Source organism: Neoarius graeffei, chromosome 1 (assembly GCF_027579695.1).
Source record: "Neoarius graeffei isolate fNeoGra1 chromosome 1, fNeoGra1.pri, whole genome shotgun sequence".
NCBI classification, from domain to species: Eukaryota; Metazoa; Chordata; class Actinopteri; order Siluriformes; family Ariidae; genus Neoarius; species Neoarius graeffei.
This window is the reverse complement of record NC_083569.1, coordinates 64336361-64360988: the sequence shown is the minus strand read 5'-3', so window position 1 is coordinate 64360988 and position 24628 is coordinate 64336361. Positions and strand designations below refer to the sequence as shown.

Genomic DNA, 24628 nt, shown 5'->3' with positions numbered 1-24628 from the left:
CAAAAAAGTTGGGACAAAGTACAAATTGTAAATAAAAACGGAATGCAATGATGTGGAAGTTTCAAAATTCCATATTTTATTCAGAATAGAACATAGATGACATATCAAATGTTTAGACTGTGAAAATGTATCATTTAAAGAAAAAAATGAGGTGATTTTAAATTTCATGACAACAACACATCTCAAAGTTGGGACAAGGCCATGTTTACCACTGTGAGACATCCCCTTTTCTCTTTACAACAGTCTGTAAACGTCTGGGGACTGAGGAGACAAGTTGCTCAAGTTTAGGGATAGGAATGTTAACCCATTCTTGCCTAATGTAGGATTCTAGTTGCTCAACTGTCTTAGGTCTTTTTTGTCGTATCTTCCGTTTTATGACGCGCCAAATGTTTTCTATGGGTGAAAGATCTGGACTGCAGGCTGGCCAGTTCAGTACCCGGACCCTTCTTCTACGCAGCCATGATGCTGTAATTGATGCAGTATGTGGTTTGGCATTGTCATGTTGGAAAATGCAAGGTCTTCCCTGAAAGAGACGTCGTCTGGATGGGAGCATATGTTGCTCTAGAACCTGGATATACCTTTCAGCATTGATGGTGTCTTTCCAGAAGTGTAAGCTGCCCATGCCACACGCACTAATGCAACCCCATACCATCAGAGATGCAGACTTCTGAACTGAGCGCTGATAACAACTTGGGTCGTCCTTCTCCTCTTTAGTCCGAATGACACGGCGTCCCTGATTTCCATAAAGAACTTCAAATTTTGATTCGTCTGACCACAGAACAGTTTTCCACTTTGCCACAGTCCATTTTAAATGAGCCTTGGCCCAGAGAAGACGTCTGCGCTTCTGGATCATGTTTCGATACAGCTTCTTCTTTGAACTATAGTTTTAGCTGGCAACGGTGGATGGCACGGTGAATTGTGTTCACAGATAATGTTCTCTGGAAATATTCCTGAGCCCATTTTGTGATTTCCAATACAGAAGCATGCCTGTATGTGATGCAGTGCCGTCTAAGGGCCCGAAGATCACGGGCACCCAGTATGGTTTTCCGGCCTTGACCCTTACGCACAGAGATTCTTCCAGATTCTCTGAATCTTTTGATGATATTATGCACTGTAGATGATGATATGTTCAAACTCTTTGCAATTTTACACTGTCGAACTCCTTTCTGATATTGCTCCACTATTTGTCGGCGCAGAATTAGGGGGATTGGTGATCCTCTTCCTATCTTTACTTCTGAGAGCCGCTGCCACTCCAAGATGCTCTTTTTATACCCAGTCATGTTAATGACCTATTGCCAATTGACCTAATGAGTTGCAATTTGTTCCTCCAGCTGTTCCTTTTTTGTACCTTTAACTTTTCCAGCCTCTTATTGCCCCTGTCCCAACTTTTTTGAGATGTGTTGCTGTCATGAAATTTCAAAATGTCTCACTTTCGACATTTGATATGTTGTCTATGTTCTATTGTGAATACAATATCAGTTTTTGAGATTTGTAAATTATTGCATTCTGTTTTTATTTACAATTTGTACTTTGTCCCAACTTTTTTGGAATCGGGGTTGTATATGGAATTATGCAGTAAACAAAAAAAAAATGTTAAACTAAATATGTTTCATACTTCAGGTTCTTCAAAAGTAGCCAGCGTTTACCTTGATGACGCTTTGTACACTATTGGCATTATCTTAACCAGCTTCATGAGGTAGTCACCTGGAATGCTTTTCAATTAATAGGTGCCTCATCAAAAGTTAATTAATGCAAATTCTTGCCTTTGTAATGCATTTGAGATCAAACAGTAAATAATAAAAATACAGTAAACAACCCTATTCCACAACTGTAGTAATCCATATAATGTCAAGAACCGCTCAGCTAAGTAAAGAGAAACAACATCCATCATTATTTTAAAGTGCATATCACGGGTAAATTCAGGAGCAAGATTAATGTAATTCTCCTATTTTATATTAAACTTTGGTCAAATATCGGTCACATTTTGCGCAATTTTTTAATCTTGCGCAATACCAGAAAAATTCAGTTGAAATCAAGCCATTTGAGGCGAATTGGTCCGCCTCTGAAAAAACTTGGCATTTGGATTTCCCGGCAAACATTGATTTTCGTGACGTCGCGTGCGGGACGCCTCCCTCTGAATCCTACGTCAGCGCCGGTTTGTTTATGAGAAAACGACCTGGTGGTTTTCTGCAAATTTCTTCAACGTTATCACGTAATTATTAAAATGGTTAACAGATCAGTCATTCTTGAGATCAGGGACAAAAGGGGTTTTGATTTTCTAAAAATAAAATCTCATTATTTCCAAAACATATTCATATATTATGGTTGCACAAGGTGTTGGCCCTCTTATACAGTTTTCGAACAATCTCCCAGGTCAAGATTTTTAACATTGTTTTCATGTTTGCGGGGCAAGTCAGAGATTTTGTCAACACCATAAGACACAAAGAAATGTAAATATATATATATATATTATTTTAAAGTTTTTCCAGGCATTTTTACTCTTGGAGGTAGCTTTAATCTGTGTCATTCTGTCTGTGTTTTCAAACTAGTAATATTACTTTTAAAAGTTAATTTATTAAGATGTTATTGACTATATTTACCGGTATGTGACTTTATGCCTTTAGTTTTTATCCTCCATAACAAACAATGGTATTAAGCAATATAAAGTATACACATTTAATTTGGAAATGCAGTGTTTTTATTGTAACAACTTGAAACAATGTAATAAAATATCCTTTTAAAGAAAAAATTAACTTAACAGTCATATTATGGAGTTGACAAGCTGTTTATGGTGTTGACACACCACTTACGGTGTTGACGAGGAGACTCTGGTGGAGTACTCAGACTCTGACAGCCCTCCTCAGCTTTCCTCCAACGCTCCCTGGATTCCCTCTGTGCATGCTTCCAAACCTTTTTTTTCTGTCTTTTTTCTCTTTCTTCCATATCAGAGATGTTCTTTACTTTTCCATCTTTAACTCTTTTTGCCCATCTTTCCCTTTCCTTTTTCAAAAACTCCTCCTTAACTTCTGGCTGCCTGTTCATTTTCTCCCTCCATCTTTTTTGGTACTCTCTGTTCCTTTTCTTTCGCTCCTCTACTAAATGCTTCCCTTTTGCCATTCTAGCCTGAAATGTACAATGTTGTAATTAGTAAGGAATACACACACACACACTCACACTCATTTGCATACTTAACCCCATAATATGCGTCGTTCCACCAGAGGAACGCTTTACCATTTGCTGAAAACATGTTACTACTATAGTACTACAACACTATGACATAACAAAGACTCTTTAGTCATACATTACGACTTGGTCATTCCGATAACAACAAACGTATAGCAGGGGCCATGTCTTAATGGGTTAAAATGCTTAAGTAAACTTCAGTATACTTAAATAAAGTAAGTATATAAAGTAATAATATAAGTATATAAGGTATATAAAGTTTATATATATATATATATATATATATATATATATATATATATATATATACTGAATTCAGTGTGAGGATGATGGATAATTTTCAATAAATATGAAGTATATATAAAAACTATGCAACGCGGATATGCAGAAATGTCATTAAAATACATAGGACATAATACAACTTAAATTTTAATTCATAAAACTGAATTAAATGGGGAAAATGACACACATTTGTCAACACCATAAGGCCAAGGTCAACTCCATAAGACAAAAAATCTTATGGAGTTGACGTTTGACGGAGTTGACAAAGTAGTCTACTTTTCATCATAACTTGTGTTTTTTGGCAGAAGCCATCTTGTTTTTCACCGGCTGCTTGTGGCCTCAATAATAAAGTTAAATAAAGCTTTCATTACAAAAAGAGTCAAATAAATCTTGAATTTTATTGACTATGGTGTTGACACACTATGGCTGTGACACAAAATGATTTCTAAAAGAGATAGTTCAGGAGAAAAATATAAAATATTAACTTAGCAGAGCAGTGGCCTCATGGCATGTGTATCAAGCAGGAAGTGTAAAGGGGTCCTGAGATTGAGAGCTGCCCACAATAATGCCTGATTTTTTTCTAATTTTTGAAAAATCTTATGGTGTTGACAGAAACTCTGGACATGACTTCAATCGCTTAAAAATTACACAAAAATGTTTCTCAAATTGTAAACTTGTGTACAGTTTGAATAATTAATTAGAATACTTGATGACAGTAGCTATGATGTTTGTTTTATTTTACTTTAAACAATTCTTTAAGTGTTAAGAAATTATGAAACCTGCTTTCGGACAAGGTTTATTTACGGTGCTGGTAACACATTCACTCATGTAAAATAAAATATATGTGTACAAAACCTTTAAATCATACTTTATAGTGCAAATCTGTATTTGTTTTTTATTTAAGATAATTATGTGACATATTTTATTTACATATTTAACCACAAAAATGAGTTTCATCTCTCGGACATGTTTTGTCCCTTATCTGAAGAATCACTGAGATGTATCGTAGGAGGGTGTAGCAACACCAACCATCATGGGATTAGTACTCATCGTTTTCCAAAAGACCGGACAATGAGAGAGAAATGGGAGCGTTTCGTGCGAGACACCCAGAAGCCGAGGACCGAAGCAGAGCCGAGAAAAAGACCAAGAAAATCAGCAATTCACAAGTTGACTGTTGCTAGGGTAAGAAATCATTCTGACATCATTATATTCTTCATCCAAAGATGAAGTAACATTGCGCTCAGGTGACAATTCCATATTTCAATGCAAAATCACTAGCTGCTAAACTTGGTCTACACAGGCTGTGCACTGAAACCATCCAAGCTCTCGCAGCCTGCTGGCGCGAATCTGGCTCCAGACTCACTTGGGATTTTTCCAGATGCGTTTTGTTATTTTATTTTTTTCTGCTGTAGACAGATGGCCTTGTGCAAAATTACCCTTCTGGATGAGTGTGTAAAGGGACATACTTTCATATTAAAAAAAAAAAAAACAACAACACAAAATTGGTCCAGGATATGCCCTTAAAGACATGAAATGTCTTTTATTTAATAAAAATTTAAAAAAAGCATTAAATTAGAAGGTGTGTCTAAACCTTTGACTGGTATTATACAAGTGATGCTCACTTTGTTTGTTGGTTCTTCTTGCATGATACTGGGGCACTATAAAGTCAAGCAACACTGTCTGACAATTTGACATAACCATAATACGTCGCCCTTAAATGTATGTTTTCGGCTGCAAATCCACTCAAAAAAAAAAAAAAAACAACTTCGGGAAGCCATTCAAAACCAGTACTACAATATATAAACGTGTGTATATATATATATATATATATATATATATATATATATGTATATGTATGTGTGTATATATATATATATATATATATAAATAAAAGTGATTAGCACTGTCGCCTCACAACCAGAAGGTTCTGGGTTCAAGCCCAGTGTCCAATGGGGGCCTTTCTGTGTGGAGTTTGCATGTTCTCCCCGTGTCTGTGTGGGTTTCCTCCGGGTGCTCCGGTTTCCTTCACAGTCCAAAGACATGCAGGTTAGGCTAATTGGTGACTCTAAATTGACCGTAGGTGTGAATGTGAGTGTGAATGGTTGTTTGTCTCCGTGTCAGCCCTGCGATGATCTGGCAACTTGTCCAGGGTGTAGCCCGCCTCTCGCCCATTGTCAGCTGGGACAGGCTCCAGCTCGCCCATGACCCTGCACAGGATAAGTGCTTACGGATAATGGATGGATATATGCTATTAATTACTTAATCATACATGGTCAGAACCAGGGGTACAGTAGGAGTCCATTTCTGTCCCCAAGGTACAATCTACAGTAATGTACCCCCTAGGGCTCATTATTGGACCTCAAGGTAACCATGTGTAACTTTTTAGGGCCAAAAAGGTACATACATGTTCCCAATCAGTATATAAAGGGTACAAATAAGTACCTTAGAGGATACTGCCCCAGTGACAAGCTGTTGTACCCCTAAAGGTACAATAATTAAATAATATTAGCTGGCTTTGAGTGGTATATCAGATATATTCCATTTAGCTAGCATGATATTGAACGAGTCGAAGACAAGTAGCTGAATGGAATATATCTGATATACCATGAAAATAAACAGCCAATGTTATTATTACTACTACATACATATTTGATGGAACAATTATAAATTTTACAAAAAGTTAAGAACAGGGGGGTAACTTACCAATATTGAATGCTGCTCGAATGTAATTCAATGTTCTGTCAATCCAGTGTACATGTAAAAAGTCAAAGTTCTAACAATAAAAATGGTACAAATCCAAAAAGCCTGAACAACCACCCAACTTATATACCATACAGGCTATATACAGGTTTACAGTTCAAAGTTACTTTTGGTTGGAGTTAATTGTTACAGTGCAGTTGTTCAACACAAAAGGGCTTTGCTGAGTGAAGTCCACGAGCGAAGTCCTCTTGTAAAAGTCTCCGTCACTTTTCCTCACCTCCAAGTAGAACTTTATATTTCTGCTATTGCTCTCTTTTCCAGTTTGTCGATGTCTGTTGGTATGTTTTTCTCTTGTTAATATGCATGAAGAATATCCAGTGAAGTTTTGGTAGCCTTTCGGGTGTTCAGTGTGTCTTTCTCTTTAAATCTTCCGCTTTCAATGGCGCAAACCTCGCGACCATTTTTGTTTGCAAACTGTTACAGTCACTTGTGAGTGCGGAAGTTTTATATGTCTCCGACGTGTCTCTTTTCCAGCTTTTCCATATATTTAATGTGGAAGATTAGATACGTCAGGAATATCCAGTGAAGTTTTGTTAGCCTTTCGGGTGTTCAGCGCATCTTTCTCTTTAAATCTTTGGCTTTTAATGAAGCAAACCTCACAGTCATGTTTGTTCACAAACTGTTACAGCCACTCCCTAGCACAGAAGTTTTACGTCTCCGACATGTCTCTTTTCCAGTTTTTTTTTAATGTCCGTTGGTATGTTTTTCTCTTGTAAATATTTGTGAGGAACATATAATGAAGTTATATACTCCTTTCAGGTGTTCAGCACGTCCTTTAGTTTCAGTTTATTTATTTAGTGCTTAAAGGAACAGTCCACCGTATTTCCATAATGAAATATGCTCTTATCTGAATTGAGACGAGCTGCTCCGTACCTATCTGAGCTTTGCGCGATCTCCCAGTTAGTCAGACGCAGTCCGACGCGCTGTCACTCCTGTTAGCAATGTAGCTAGGCTCAGTATGGCCAATGGTATTTTTTGGGGCTGTAGTTAGATGTGACCAAACTCTTTCGCGTTTTTCCTGTTTACATAGGTTTATATGACCAGTGATATGAAACAAGTTCAGTTACACAAATTGAAACGTAGCGATTTTCTATGCTATGCAAAGTCCGCACTATAATGACAGGCGTACTAACACCTTCTGCGCGCTTCGGCAGCGCATTGATATCTGAGCTCCGTATCAATGCGCTGCCGAAGCGCGCAGAAGGTGTTAGTACGCCTGTCATTATAGTGCGGACTTTCCATAGCATAGAAAATCGCTATGTTTCAATTTGTGTAACTGAACTTGTTTCATATCACTGGTCATATAAACCTATGTAAACAGGAAAAACGCGGAAGAGTTTGGTCACATCTAACTACAGCCCCAAAAAATACCATTGGCCATACTGAGCCTAGCTACATTGCTAACAGGAGTGACAGCGCGTCGGACTGCGTCTGACTGACTGGGAGGTCGCGCAAAGCTCGGATAGGTACGGAGCAGCTCGTCTCAATTCAGGTAAGAGCATATTTCATTATGGAAATACGGTGGACTGTTCCTTTAAACCAAGCACTGAATTAACCCCGTCTTCTCTCTCTCCTGGCTGACAAAGAAACGATTGTGCGCCTGCGCAGCAGAAAACTTTTGTCATTGGATCTTTGTGTGTGACGTCGTGTTGTCTTGACAAACGTGCAATATTATAACAATATTGCATGCTCATTCTTCATTGAGGAGAGTGGCGTAATACATGGAGAATAAGCGATATGACAACAATATCACATGGCATCGATAAACCCGCTAGAAGGGAATAGAATACATGTTTTTATTCCATGGAAAAAGTGGCACGTATTTATAATAATGTACTTTATTTTCTGAGAGTGTATAATCCCTGTAAAGTCCACAGAATTTTTTTTTCTCACATGCAGAAGACTGGAGGAAACAGCATCTCGCACTACAGCTTAAGATAAGACTTTCTTAATCCCGAAGGATATTTTTGTGCCAGAAACAACACGTTAAAATACAACAATACAAGCTGAAAATAAACTTTATGTAAAATAAAACTGGACAAGAAATAGATGCCTAAAAACCCATTGCCAAATAGAACAACAATAAAAAATAAAATGGGGAGGGGAAAAAAGTGCCTACATAGTTAGCATTCTAACAATAGAAAATAAGGTACGTTATGTGAGAGACTAACCTGATGGTGAAAGTAGATATTGCACATGATGTTGGGAAAAACATTATTGCCCATGACAATATAGGAATTTACCAGCACCTCCAAATGACTAATTTTTTGATCTGTCATAGGAAAATGAAATTCTCACAGCAATTGCAGCTCACCTCCCCAGAGCGAGTCCTGTCCAGCTGCACCACAGAGGGCATGCTGTGCAGCAGGGCATCCACTGTGGTATGACCCAGCTGTTTGTGTGGTATGGTTTCACCTGTCAGTTCTTTATATTCAGCCTGCAGATGAGACAAGGAGATTGCAGACTTGGACTGCAGAACAGCCCGTAGCATTTTCTTCACTGCCTCCTCATCCACCATCTTAAAAACACACAAAGCATGAATACTTATGTTATATTTCAGTTTCCCAAATGGAAAGTGGCAAAAATAGAAGTTCCTTGGAATAATTATTACAAGAGTAATGGACAAGATACTTGCAGGATTACCCTCTACAGTTGTTTTCATGATTTTTTTTTTCAGGACCTGAAGCCATTTATTTGGAAGTCCAGAAAGGCCGTGCATTATTTCTTTTTCTCATGTGATCTCAAGATAAAAATTAAAAACGGTTTTCTCTCAAGACCATGACGTACTTTTCTTGTGATCTCAAGTTGATAAAACTTGTTCTCTTTGCTGTTTTCGTAATAGTGGAAGTTTTCTCAAGATGGTGACCTTTTCCCTCATACATCAAAAGGAATTATTGGGCATACATACAATACAGTCAGGTGCATAAGTATTTGGACAGCGCCGCAATTTTTGTATTTTTGCTTCTGTATACCACCACTATGATTTTAAAATGAACCAATCAAGATATGATTGAAGTGGAGAATTTCAGCTTTAATTCAAGGTGTTTAACAAAAACACTGTATTAACTATTTAGGCATTACAGCCATTTTTATACATAGTGCCTTCATTTTCACAGGCTCAAAAGTAATCGGATCATTGAAGGATAAGCAGATTCACAGTGAGTTATGGCCCGTTTCCCCGTTATTTCATAACCGATGAAGGAGATAAAAGGTCTGGAGTTGATTCCAAGTGTTGAATTTGCATTTGGTACGCTCAATATGCAGTCCAAAGAGGTGTCGATGCAAGTGAAGGAGGCCAACATTAGGCTGGGAGAAAAAACAAACCACGAGCACCTGCACATTCATGCAGTAATCAACCAATCATGTGGCAGCAGCACAATGCAAGAGCTCCGGTTGATGTGCACATCAAACATAAGAATGAAGAAAACTGTAATCTCGATGACTTTCACTGTGGCATGGGTGTTGGTGCCAGATGGACTGGTTTGAGTATTTCAGAAAGTGCTGATCTCCTGTAGTCTGGTTAACACCAGACCATATCACAAGTGAAATATGGTCTGGAATCCACCTACTGAATTTCTCGTCGGGGAGGTGTGGTTTACGATTGTCAACGGCCGTTTATTGGACGTTGCGAATGTCTATCATTTGGCGTATACGTAGCCCATGGCCAATCATGGCAGTTGTACCCAGTGACGTAGTTAGAGCGACGAAGAGGCGAAGAAGAGAAGAAGGAGAAAGAGAAGGCAAAACAAAAATAGGAAAACAATGGCACCAAACGATTACTGCCGTTTGTGCAAGACAAAGCTTGATCGAAAGTTTGGTTCGTATCGCTCGCCGCCATGTTAAATGTGATCCGTAAACAGTCCCAAATAAACTACAAGCTTCCGTTTGTCGAGTAGTACGCGTCACCGTCTTTCCACCCCTCCCCACTCTCTGATTGGCTCCCTAACTCAGGCGAGCCTTTAGACCATAGTTTCCATGCTGTCTTTTCAGATCGGAACAATTGTGCAAAGCAGCATGGGATTTCCCAGGCTAGATCTCCTGGGGTTTTCACACACAACAGTCTCTAGAGCAGGGGTGGGCAAACTTTTTGGCTCAGGGGCCACATTGACTTTTGAAATTTGCCAGGCGGGCCAGGCCAACACCAAATTCATACATATCGAACATAAACCGGAAAAGCTTTAGTGTTATTGTAAGGCCTTCACTGACAGAGACCCAAATGCAGATCAGATTGACATTTATTTTAGTTCTCAGTCAACAAAGGCAGAGCAGAAAAATGCTTGCAGTTCAATAGATTGGCACTGGATCCATCCAGAAAAGTAATACACACACACACACACACACACACGTGACAGTAAGAAAAGTAGCACACTTAATTCTTAAATTACATCTTTGAGCTGCCAGGATGAGTAGGATGCCAGTGTGTTTGTATATTTGTATCATTTTATACATACAACTAAATTGCATATCATTAAATTGAACTAAATTACATATCAGTACATATCATTTTTGTACATTTCACTGAACTCGTAGATTTACACCTGAGTGTTTTTTTTTTTAACCATCCACTTCCAGCCTGCCAGTACAACCAACCACCATTAGTAGGAGAGGCACCACACCATTCCAAAATGTTTGCAGTTCAACAGTTTGGGTACCACACCATGCCAACATGTTTGCAGTTCAACAGTTTGGGTACCACACCATGCCAACATGTTTGCAGTTCAGTGGTTTGGCACTGGATCCATCCAGCCCACAAAATCAAACAAAACGGCTCAAGAAAGCAAAAAACTCCAAACTGGTTTTCAGGTTCAAAGTCACTCACTGAAATATTTCCAGTCCTCAAAAAATCAAAACACAGGTTCCAAACAGGTTTTCATATTCCAAAAGGCCACTCATAGATCAGAATATCCTCCACAGGCAAAAGTCCAGGAACAGATATAAGCAGAAGCAAGGTCAGCTGCTCATAATACACCTATAATAGCAGACAGGGACATAAATGAGTTAATACTCACATTCACTCAGCAACCGCTGAGCTGTATTCGTCCGTGCTTGCGCTGACTGGTTGTTAGCATAATTAGCATGCTTGGAGGAAAAGTGCCGTTTGATGTTATATTCCTTTAACCTTCATCCTACCAAGTGGGGTCCATCTGGATCCCGCACCTATATGTTTGTTTGCCATTTTAAAAATATGTGACATACTGCCTCACCGTTTTATGAATTTGTTGGAATTTATGTCTTAATTAAAACACTAAAGCACCGGAAGATCAGCTTTTTGCATTGTGAAGGTATAATTAATTTGTTACTGGGGTCCAACCGGACCCCAGAGTAAAGTTTATCTGTCTTTCATTTTATAATTGAATAGCACACTGAAAGTTAACTTCTTTTATTTCTTTTATGTTCCATAATGAAACTACCAAGGCATTCCTTCTTGGGGTCCGTGTGGACCCCACTGCTGCAATAAGCACAGGCTGCAAAACAAAAGCCCTAATTAGGGCCCGAGCCCTATGGGCGAAGGCCCTATTGTTCTTGTAAGAGTTCACTATTATTATTCTTCCGTCTTCTTCTTCTTCTTTATTTTTCTCCGCTGTTGGGCCATTTTCGGGGCGCTTGCCGTGGGCGAAAACGCACGAAATTTGGCACCACTTCCGAGAATTGCCACCGCTACTCAGAACCAAAAGCCCAAACTTGGCCGGGGCTCAGGGCCTCTATAGCGCCCCCTAAGTCGTTGTGATTTTGGCCTCCCGCATTAAGGTGCCTGGTTGCCATATAGTTTGTAGTACTGGCATGCCATTTGGTACCCATATGTATCTCACTAAGCCGGACAAAAATGTAATGCCAATGCATTAGCCACGCCCAACAGGAAGTGAGGTAATTTCACTTTTGTGAGAAATGCATGGCCACGAAGACGGCGCAACTCCTCCTAGACCGTTCATAGGAATGTCACCAAAATTGATACACATCATCTACAGACATGGCTGACAAAAGTTACTAAATACATTTCATGTAGGATAAACCGTTCAGAAGTTATACGTCAATCAATTTTCACTTCAAAATTTAACATGCTAAAAAATTCATAACAATTCTTCTAATTGCTCAAAACTGCTCATACTTCACACGCTAATCACTCATTGGCCTTCTGACATGTTACCCAATTTCTGTGATATTTCGCCACTGGGGGCGCTATTTTTGGGCAAAAAATCCAATCTTTCCTCAAATTTGGTCAAACTTCACGGCCACCCTCTTACTACCTCCCATGTCATGTACACCACATTTTGGGAATTTTCGTCCATGGGGGGCGCTGTTTTTGGCCGACGCAATTTCTCCAAAATGGGTTTTTGGTTAATAATTCCATAATGCTTTTCCTTCACACCACTACCTTGTGATAGTACGTTGCGGTTGTAGACACTTATTTTTCCAACTCATAATCGCTCATGTACAGCATAGCACCACCTACTGACATGGGAAAAACCAAAAAATTTATTCTTCAAAAATCTATATCTCATCTTCTATTTACTCAATTTTCATCACACTTCATACGCAAACTCTTCATAGCTCACCTGACATATACGCCAAATTTTGTGCACTTTCGCCCCTGGGGGTGCTGGTTATGGCAGAAATGATATTGCAGCTTCTGATTTGTCAACCTTGGCAAGCAAACTCTTTACAAGACCCTTATTGGGGCGCTTGCCATGGTCGACAACGCTCGAAATTTGGCTCCTTTTTCTTCGACTGCCACCGCTACTGAGAACCAGAAGCCCAGATCCAGGCGGGCCTCAGGGCCTCTATAGCACCCCCTAACGTGTTGTGATTTTTGCCTCTCGCATTAAGGTGCCTGGTTGCCATGTAGTTTGTAGTAGTGGCATGCCCTTTGGTACGCATATGTATCTCACCAAGCCGGACAAAAATGTAATGCCAATGCATTAGCCACGCCCTACAGGAAGTGAGGTAATTTCACTTTTGTGCGAAATGCATGGCCACGAAGACGGCGCAACTCCTCCTAGACCGTTCATAGGAACGTCACCAAAATTGATACACATCATCTACAGACATGGCTGACAAAAGTTGCTAAATACGTTTCACGTAGGGTTAACTGTTCAGAAGTTATACGTCAATCATTTTTCAATGCAGAATTTAACATGCTTAAATATTCATAACAAATCTTCTAATTGCTCAACACTGCTCATACTTCACAGTCAAATCACTCATTGGGCTTCTGACATGTGACCCAATTTCTGTGATGTTTCGCCACTGGGGGCGCTATTTTTGGGCAAAAAATCCAATCTTTCCTCAAATTTGGTCAAACTTCACGGCCACCCTCTTACTACCTCCCATGTCATGTATACCACATTTTGGGAATTTTCATCCATGGGGGGCGCTGTTTTTGGCCCACACAATTGCTCCAAAACGGGTTTTTGGTAAATAATTCCATAATGCTTTTCCTTCACACCACTACCTTGTGATAGTACGTTGCTGTTGTAGACACTTATTTTTCCAACTCATAATCGCTCATGTACAGCATGGCGCCACCTACTGACATGGGAAAAACCAAAAACTTTATTCTTCAAAAATCTATATCTCATCTTCTATTTACTCAATTGTCATCAAACTTCATACGCAAACTCTTCATAGCTCACCTGACATATACACCAAATTTTGTGCACTTTCGCCCCTGGGGGTGCTGATTATGGCAAAAATGATATTGCAGCTTCTGATTTGTCAAACTTGGCAAGCAAACTCTTTTCAAGACCCTTATTGAGGCGCTTGCCATGGTCGACAACGCACGAAGTGCGAGGCCCTATTGTTGCCATGTGTCCAATTCTGTGCTTTGTCGCCATTGTGGGAGTAATGTCTCTTGCCGCAGAAGCTGTGGAAGGTTTTTCACAGGGACGCATGCCCCCGCCCCCCTTGGCCGCTGGCGCGAGGGCCCGTCGAGGCCGCTTGCGGCTTTAATTATTCTTCCGTCTTCTTCTTCTTCTTCTTCTTTATTTTTCTCCGCTGTTGGGCCATTTTCGGGGCGCTTGCCATGGGCGAAAACGCACGAAATTTGGCACCAGTTCCGAGAATTGCCACCGCTACTCAGAACCAAAAGCACAAACTTGGCCGGGGCTCAGGGCCTCTATAGCGCCCCCTAAGTCGTTGTGATTTTGACCTCCCGCATTAAGGTGCCTGGTTGCCATATAGTTTGTAGTAGTGGCATGCCATTTGGTATGCATATGTATCTCACTAAGCCGGACAAAAATGTAATGCCAATGCATTAGCCACGCCCAACAGGAAGTGAGGTAATTTCACTTTTGTGCGAAATGCATGGCCACGAAGACGGCGCAACTCCTCCTAGACCGTTCATAGGAATGTCACCAAAATTGATACACATCATCTACAGACATGGCTGACAAAAGTTACTAAATACATTTCACGTAGGATAAACCGTGCAGAAGTTATACGTCAATCAATTTTCACTTCAAAATTTTACATGCTAAAAAATTCATAACAAATCTTCTATTTGCTCAAAACTGCTCATACTTCACACGCAAATCACTCATTGGGTTTCTGACATGTTACCCAATTTCTGTGATAGTTTGCCACTGGGGGCGCTATTTTTGGGCAAAAAATCCAATCTTTCCTCAAATTTGGTCAAACTTCACGGCCACCCTCTTACTACCTCCCACGTCATGTATACCACATTTTGGGAATTTTCGTCCATGGGGGGCACTGTTTTTGGCCGACACAATTTCTCCAAAACGGGTTTTTGGTAAATAATTCCATAATGCTTTTCCTTCACACCACTACCTTGTGATGGCACGTTGCTGTTGTGGACACTTATTTTTCCATCTCATAATCGCTCATGTACAGCATAGCGCCACCTACTGACATGGGAAAAACCAAAAAATTTATTCTTCAAAAATCTATATCTCATCTTCTATTTACTCAATTGTCATCAAACTTCATAGGCAAACTCTTCATAGCTCACCTGACATATACGCCACATTTTGTGCACTTTCGCCACTGGGGGTGCTGGTTATGGCAAAAATGATATTGCAGCTTCTGATTTGTCAAACCAGACAAGCAAACTCTTTACAAGACCCTTATTGGGGCGCTTGCCATGGTCGACAACGCTCGAAATTTTGCCCCTTTTTCTTGGACTTCCACCGCTACTGAGAACCAGAAGCCCAGATCCAAGCGGGCCTCGGGGCCTCTATAGCGCCCCCTAACGTCTTGTGATTTTTGCCTCTCGCATTAAGGTGCCTGCTTGGCATATAGTTTCTAGTATTTATTATTATTATTAGGGCCCGAGCACCGTACACTGCGAGACCCTATTGTTTTTGAAGGATTATTATTATTATTATTATTATTTGGCCCCGAGCACCGTACAGTGCGAGACCCTATTGTTGCCATGTGTCCAATTCTGTGCTTTGTCGCCATTGTGGGAGTAATGTCTCTTGCCGCAGATGCTGTGGAAGGTATTTCGCAGGGATGCATGCCCCCGCCCCCATTGGCCGCTGGCGCGAGGGCCCGTCGAGGCCGCTTGCGGCTTTAATTTATTTTACAATTACTTTTTTGTTTTAAATTCTGTAAGAAAAGACCTAAGTTGTAATCCAGAATGTTTTACAGCTGCATGAGCTGCAAAAATCATGTATATAATGCCAATTTTTTTTGTGGCGCTATAATTTGCTACATGTATGCTAGTTATTGCAATATTATTGCATTTATAATACATCACTGATATTCAGCCATAGTGGATTTTGTTCTTCAATAAAGTTATGTCTGTTTGCTGCATTGAATTGGTTCTTACTGCATTGATTTCAAGGTATTCCCTCCTGGGGTCCATACGGACCCCGCCTGGTAGTTTGTGTATGTAAAATTGGCTGGTAGGATGAAGGTTAAGTGTGTTCTTTATGCCTTGGGCCCTTTAGTGTATTGCTGTTATTAATACAAGATGTTCTGAACAAAACTTATCTGGTGATTTTGTCTTTATAAGCTTTAATTTTAAAGAAAAGTATTGGGGTCCAAACGGACCCCACATGGTAAGATTAAGGTGTAAAATAGCATGGTAGGATGAGGGTTAAAACTGCAACGGTTTCTTTGCAAATAAGGCATACAGCCTTTGATCGGACTTCAGCAAAAAAATATTTAGTTGTCCATTCTTTATTGAACACCCTGCACTCACTGTCCACTTTTCTTTTTTTAGGACCACTCATTGTAAAGTTTTATCCTGTGTTCTCGAGATCATCAATGGCACGGGCGCCAGAATGACTTCCATGGCACGCGCTGCACCACTCTGCAAATGTAATCTCGCGTGAATACGACTGACTGGAAAGACGGATCTCTAGAACACCTGTCTACGTGATAACACTGACGCTTATAGTTTATAGATCTGCTCAATCGTGTTTATATGATTGTCTTCCGCGGGCCGGATTAAAAACGCCAACGGGCCGGATGTGGCCTGTGGGCCGTAGTTTGCCCACCTCTGCTCTAGAGTTTACACAGAATGGTGCGAAAAACAAAAAACATTGAGTGAGCGACAGCTCTGTGGGTGGAAACGCCTTATTGATAAGAGAAGTCAGAGGAAAATGGCCAGATGGGTTCGAGCTGCCAGGAAGGATATAGTAACTCATATAGCAACTCTTTATAACAGTGGTGAGCAGAAAAGCATCTCAGCTTACATAACACATTGAACCTTGAGGTGGATAACCACATCAGATTCCAGTCCTATCAGCCAAGAACAGAAAGCTGAGGCTATCATGGGCACACTGAAAGATTAAGGTTTAAAAAAAATAATAATTAAAAAAAAAAACCCACCTGTTTTTTTTCCCAGTCTTCAACTGTCCAGGTTTGGTCAAACTGTGCCCATGATAGCCTTGGATTCTTGTTCTTGGTTGACAGGAGTGAAACCTGATGTGGTCATCCACGTCAAGGTTTGATGTGTGTTCTAAGATGCTTTTCTGCTCACCACTAATGTAAAGAGTTATTATTTGAGGGGGTGGCACAGTGGTGTAGTGGTTAGCACTGTCGCCTCACAGCAAGAAGGTCCTGGGTTTGAGCCCCATGGCTGGTGAGGGCCTTTCTGTGCGGAGTTTGCATGTTCTCCCCGTGTCCGCGTGGGTTTCCTCCGGGTGCTCCGGTTTCCTCTCCCCAAAGTCCAAAGACATGCAGGTTAGGTTAACTGGTGACTCTAAATTGAGCGTAGGTGTGAATGTGAGTGTGAATGGTTGTCTGTGTCTATGTGTCAGCCCTGTGATGACCTGGCGACTTGTCCAGGGTGTACCCCGCCTTTCGCCCGTAGTCAGCTGGGATAGGCTCCAGCTTGCCTGCGACCCTGTAGAACAGGATAAAGCGGCTACAGATAATGGATGTATGGATGATTATTTGAGTTACTTTTGCCTTCCTGTCAGCTCAAACCAGTCTGGCCGTTCTCGTCTAATTCTGAGGATGTTTTTTGTTTTAGCACCATTCTGTGCACCCATCTTGTACCAACAACCATACCGTGGTTGAAGTCATAGTGATCACATTTTTTCCAAATTTTCTGATGTTTGATATGAACGTTACCTGAAACTCTTGACCTGCATGATTTTATGCATTGTGCTGATGCCACATGATTGGCTGATTGGATAACAGCATAAATAAGCAGGTGTACAGGGTGTTCCTAATAAAGTGACCAGTGAGTGTATCTCTCTGTGTGACCTTTTCGGAAAACTGCAGATCAATATTTAACAGTAAGACACTCGTTTATATACCGGTATGTCAGAGCAATTTATTAGTATTGTGGATATCACAGAATTACGGCCGAGCAATAGGGCCAGGGTTTTATATTTTATTTGGAAACTTCTGAGAAAAAAACTCAGAATTTTCGAGAAAAAAAGTCGAAATTTTCGAGAAAAAAAGTCGAAATTTTCGAGAAAAAAAAAAAGTCGAAATTTGAGAAAAAAAGTCGAAATTTTCGAGAAAAAAAAGTCAGAAATCTGTAGAAGGCGGGCTTCCATACGGAAGTGACACTCACTCGCGGCCGGTAGACATGAATGGCTGAGACCAGAGCCATGGAATTCAGAGTTGTGACAACCGGGGTACAGGAAGTCGGTTGGTGATGTGATTCACGTAGATTCAAATGCTTCTAGGCAGCGGCTTTCTGTTTGCTAGAGACTAACACAGAACCACTACATAACAAGCAAAACCCAATCCCGAAATAACATTTGATTAAGTCGTCCATTTCAGCAGCACTAAACACAGTAGTAGCAGACTGTGGCAGCGGGGGCGTGGTCAAGCGCCGGTCTGTGACAGGAGGGCGGAGTCAGGGAAGGTAAGTGGCAGAATCACTACACCTGATGCCAATTAACCTGTGTTTGTGTGTCTTCCCAGTGACCGCGCCCTACTTAAAGAGGGAGAGCAGAGGAGCTCATCCCCGAAGTAGACGCCGGTTGTGTGTGTGTGTCTGTGTTAGTCACTGGATGTTTCACTGAAAAGTGTGGCAATAAAAGCCGTGTTTGCGAAGGGTCGAGCACAGAGGACGGCAGGACAGAGATCAGGTTCGCAAACACGGCTTTTATTGCCACACTTTTCAGTGAAACATCCAGTGACTAACACAGACACACACACACAACCGGCGTCTACTTCGGGGATGAGCTCCTCTGCTCTCCCTCTTTAAGTAGGGCGCGGTCACTGGGAAGACACACAAACACAGGTTAATTGGCATCAGGTGTAGTGATTCTGCCACTTACCTTCCCTGACTCCGCCCTCCTGTCACAGACCGGCGCTTGACCACGCCCCCGCTGCCACACAGACTAGTTTCCGTCAGCTCTGAATGACCTGGTACTTCCTGGTAGCCTAAATTTGTGACTTTTTTTCCTCGAAAATTTCGAGTTTTTTTTCTCAAAACTTTTGACTTTTTTTCTCAAGACTTTTGACTTTAATCTCAAATTCTGAGTTTCTCAGAAATTTAAAAAAATATATGTATTTCTTAGTGGCACTATCGCTCTTCTGTACAGAATGCATATTTTATACAAACGGTGTGAATTTCAAAGACTTTTGCACACAACAATATTTAATGTTTATATTTTTTAAAAACAGTAAAGGGAGCACACAAAGTAAAAGCCAATAAAAATTATCGACAGTCCAGAATTATCAACACCTTTTCAGATTTACCAGTAACAAAACAATTTCACAAAGGTGAGTTTCAGTTCCAACAGCTACAGTATTACTGGTTAATTAATCAACCGGAAGACCCCCCTCGCCCTTTGATCTTGTCATCTGATGACAGCTTGTTACCTGAGATGCAATTTTTTTTCACACGACCAGCAATTTGAGGAAAACTTGGACGTTATCATCGCAGGTAAGCATGGTGGAAAGATCACGGACATGTTTTTACTGATCAAAAATTCACCGATATTTCATGATCTGCTTGTCGAAACCTACTGTGTTTCGTACTCTTTCATTTGATAGTCGCCATTTTGTATCTAAACGCGCATTTGAGAAGTCACGTGAGGTGTCGATAATAGTGATCACTTTCACCGGTGTCCACCATTATCGACACCCTGTGGAATTACGTGACATTTACAACTGTTATGCTCGATTGTTATGGATCTAAACTGTTATGAACTGTTGAACTGTTATGGATCGATTTTTGTGTAACATTGTTGAAGTTGAAGTACTTAAAAAAAATAAAAATGCTGTGATTTATATTTTATTTTCTGATTCATAACAGAATGGAATGTTTATAGAGTATTTGGAATCTGATTGCAGTAAATAGAATTAGACCAGAATTAAATTCCTAGCATGTAAAAAATTACATGCTTGAAATATTCAGATTTTTCTATTTCATTCAGAATTTTTTTTTTGTAGTTTGTTGTAAATATCTACCACATATTACAATATCGGGAGACATTTTATATTTTGGTTCGAGGAATGACATGCGACCTTTGAGCTGGATTTTTATGTGGTTACAATATCAATTGCCTGCTGACATTTACTGGTAAACTACAAAACTAGAAATTAATACAAACAACAATGAATAATTAACAAAATGTGATCTATAAAAATACTTAGAAAGTGGGTAGAGAGTGGAACAAAAAAGATTTTCTGACACAGGTTAAACATTGTCAGTTCATTTGTTGACAAACATGAGAATTACTTCATTTACTGTACGTAAGCACAGATCGATCTCATCTCATCTCATCATCTCTAGCCGTTTTATCCTTCTACAGGGTCGCAGGCAAGCTGGAGCCTATCCCAGCTGACTACGGGCGAAAGGCGGGGTACACCCTGGACAAGTCGCCAGGTCATCACAGGGCTGACACATAGACACAGACAACCATTCACACTCACATTCACACCTACGCTCAATTTAGAGTCACCAGTCAACCTAACCTGCATGTCTTTGGACTGTGGGGGAAACCGGAGCACCCGGAGGAAACCCACGCGGACACGGGGAGAACATGCAAACTCCACACAGAAAGGACCTCACCGGCCCCTGGGCTCGAACCCAGGACCTTCTTGCTGTGAGGCGACAGTGCTAACCACTACACCACCGTGCTGCCCTACCACATACCGATTTTTAAAAAAAAACAATCATCTGGATGTCGATAACTGTGGACACAGGTGTCGATAATTGTGTAACGGTGTCATGTGATCTGATATGCGAAGTCATCGGGAATCAACTTTTTTTTTCCAGTGGAAGTTTGAACAATTATTCATGCACAATTTACGTATTGAAAGTTTTTCTACCTTTGCAACGGCCAAAAGATCGTTAAGGTGTCGATAACTGTAGCCGCCGCTCTAGTTATATGTACACAGACTACGTTGATTAGGTCAGTTGTGGTCAAAATGGGATATGTGAAGCATGGGGGGGATTTTTCCCCCCTATTTTATTACAGTAATGAAAATTACAGTATACCATGATTTGAGTTAATGTATTTATTATTAAATTCTTATAATTATTAGCCTGTTTAACAGGTCAGTTGAACTGAATGGGCTTAATCCAAACTTCAATAACTCAAAAACATCATCAGTTTGAACTTGATATGTTCTGCCAGTGGAAAGCTCAGAAATTAAACTTTCTATAGTTCCAAATAAATCGACATATTACTCGACACCTTTAAATAGCTATATACAAGGGTACGTCAAAAAGTTCTAAGACAAATTTCTACATATCCTCCATTTAAGTCTGCAAGCGGTGTTTCCATCGGATAATTCCTTCTTTGTAGAATTCTGGGGGATGTCTTTCACACCTTTGGAAATTATAACATCTGTCTTAGAACTTTTTGACTTACCCTCGTAGTGTGCATGAAATAAATCTGTACTGACGGAGTCCACATTGTTTGCTTTGTAGTTAACTGGTCCCTGTGTGTAAAAAGTGAGAGAACCCTGAGGCGAGATCACGTGTGGGGTTCATTTTTGTATAACATATGTTTCAGAAGGAATAAGGTCCATCCATCTCATTATCTCTGGCCGCTTTATCCTGTTCTACAGGGTCGCAGGCAAGCTGGAGCCTATCCCAGCTGACTACGGGCGAAAGGCGGGGTACACCCTGGACAAGTCGCCAGGTCATCACAGGGCTGACACATAGATACAGACAACCATTCACACTCACATTCACACCTACGGTCAATTTAGAGTCACCAGTTAACCTAACCTGCATGTCTTTGGGGGAAACCGGAGCACCCGGAGGAAACCCACGCAGACATGAGGAGAACATGCAAACTCCGCACAGAAAGGCCCTCGCCGGCCACGGGGCTCGAACCCGGACCTTCTTGCTGTGAGGCGACAGCGCTAACCACTACGCCACCCTACAGACTAAAGTGCTCGGGCAAAAGTCATTCTGCTTTTCACACATTTTTCTCTAAGAAGATCAGAATTCAATCTAAATCACTAGGATTGTGTGGCTGAAACGCAAACTGAAGTGTGAAAGTTGGTTATAAAAGTTGTTCCACACTGCTTGAGCCCTTACAGTGAAAGTGAAAGTGAATGTGGAGGAATAGAAGCGTTAGGAACTCTTGGGCACAATCATGACACACAGACACACCCTGGAGAACAGCTCAGCTCAGCTCAGCTCAGCTCAGCTCACTGTTATCTCCAAACTAACTCTGGATACAACACTTTCCACATTTGAACAGACATTACACTTAAAGCTGGTGACTTTTGGAGCTGTTCATCTTTATCTTGTCCTGATAAAGTTTGTGAAGAAGAGCGTTGGAATGTGGAAACAAAAGTGGTGACGTCAGCCTCTCTCTCTCTCTCTCTCTCTCTCTCACACGTTTAGCTCACTCTCCTTGTGAGGAGCGGCTTAAATACTAACAAACCCAGCCGACATTATTTCCATGCACTCACTGTCGTGTAGAAGTTAGTGTGGAGGTAACCTAGGCAACGACTAGTCCAGCTTTACTGTAGTCATTATCCGCCCGTGTGCTAAACCGCGCTGTGTCCACTCGCCGCTTATTATTCTCAAGCGCATTCTTCTGTGCTATTAACGCGGCCTCAGGCGACTGTGCGGCAGCAGAGCGCGCTGTGCGGGTGTTGCGGTGTAACAGCCCTTACCGTCAGCCTCACTCCACGCGCTGCAGCTGGAGAACACACCGGGTCTCGCGCGCGCCGGTCCCTGCTGTCACTACCACTCAGCGATGTGATTGGTCAACTGGCATCGTCGCCTACTAATTAAGTGTCAATGCGCATGCGTGAAAATACAAACAAACATCCTGCTAAACCTGTTTCCACTAAACAAATCTGTCTCACTTTTTTTTTTCTTCTGGCATTTTTATTATTCATAACAACAATAACAACAACATAATAATAATAATAATTCAATATTCAAGAGATTCAAGAGAGCTTTACTGTCAGTATGTCCATATACAAGTATACACTGCATTGAAATGCCATTTCCTTCCTGCTCCCCATGGTACATTTGTAGATAATAATAATAATAATAATTCAATATTCAAGAGATGGGGCGGCACGGTGGTGTAGTGGTTAGCGCTGTCGCCTCACAGCAAGAAGGTCCTGGGTTCGAGCCCCGGGGCCGGCGAGGGCCTTCCTGTGTGGAGTTTGCATGTTCTCCCCGTGTCCGCGTGGGTTTCCTCCGGGTGCTCCGGTTTCCCCCACAGTCCAAAGACATGCAGGTTAGGTTAACTGGTGACTCTAAATTGACCGTAGGTGTGAATGTGAGTGTGAATGGTTGTCTGTGTCTATGTGTCAGCCCTGTGATGACCTGGCGACTTGTCCAGGGTGTACCCCGCCTTTCGCCCGTAGTCAGCTGGGATAGGCTCCAGCTTGCCTGCGACCCTGTAGAAGGATAAAGCGGCTAGAGATAATGAGATGAGATGAGATGAGATTCAAGAGATTCAAGAATGTATTATTATCTACAGGGTCGCAGGCAAGCTGGAGCCTATCCCAGCTGACTACGGGCGAAAGGCAGGATACACCCTGGACAAGTCGCCAGGTCATCACAGGGCTGACACATAGACACAGACAACCATTCACACTCACATTCACACCTACGGTCAATTTAGAGTCACCAGTTAACCTAACCTGCATGTCTTTGGACTGTGGGGGAAACCAGAGCACCTGGAGGAAACCCACGCAGACACGGGGAGAACATGCAAACTCCACACAGAAGGGCCCTCACCGGCCATGGGGCTCGAACCCGGACCCTTCTTGCTGTGAGGCGACAGCGCTAACCACTACACCACCATGCCGCCCTATTATTGAACCCAAAATTAGGTTATTATCGACACCTTAACGATCTTATGGCCATTGATTCAAGAGAGCTTTATTGTCAATATGTCCATATGCAAGTATACACTGCATTGAAATGCCATTTCCTTCCTGCTCCCCATGATGCATTTGTAGAGACTAATAATAATTATTATTATTATTATTATTATTATTAAATATTCAAGAGATTAAAGAGAGCTTTATTGTCAGTATGTCCATATATGAGTATACACTGCATTGAAATGCCATTTCCTTCCTGCTCCCCATGGTACATTTATAGATAATAATAATAATAATAATAATAATAATAATAATAATTAAAGCTTCAAGAGAGCTTTATTGTCAATATGTCCATATACACTGCATTGAAATGCCATTTCCCTCCTGCTCCCCATGATGCATTTGTAGAGACTATAGATAATAATAGTAATAATAATAATAATAATAATAATAATGTTCTACCAAAGAGTTCATATAAAAATCTAAATAGCTCACGTAGAGTCCACTCTTTGAAAATGTAGTCCCTTTTAGTGTTCTTCGGTTATTTCTCAGAAACCCTTAAACGTTCTGTGTGGAACTCAACAAAAGAGTTCCTGATTAGAGAGGAAATTCCATATAGACTTTTCTTGGAAGCTAAGAACCCTTCATTATCCTTAAAGAACCCTTGAAGAACTGTTTTAAAGAATCAGAATTAGTATAATTTTATTCACCA

At 40.9% G+C, this 24628-nt stretch overlaps 1 protein-coding gene across 7 annotated transcripts in view; it reads right to left on the bottom strand.

The window, feature by feature from the left end:
- Positions 1-22821, bottom strand: part of tdrd7b (tudor domain containing 7 b) — a 56621-nt gene extending 33800 nt beyond the window's left edge. For 2 of the 7 annotated variants that reach the window (XM_060915273.1, XM_060915419.1), the window contains exons 1-2: positions 22744-22821; positions 8540-8743 (exon numbers count right to left, since the gene is read on the bottom strand). In XM_060915273.1, the coding sequence (XP_060771256.1) occupies positions 8540-8743 (204 nt within the window). In that variant the 5' untranslated portion in view covers positions 22744-22821. Of the gene's footprint in view, positions 1-2810; positions 3328-3950; positions 4947-6168; positions 6204-8396; positions 8744-22743 lie in introns of those variants that run through there. The other 5 variants (XM_060915467.1, XM_060915348.1, XM_060915501.1 and 2 more) reach the window with 5 other exon arrangements.
- Between the last annotated feature and the right edge of the window lie 1807 nt (positions 22822-24628).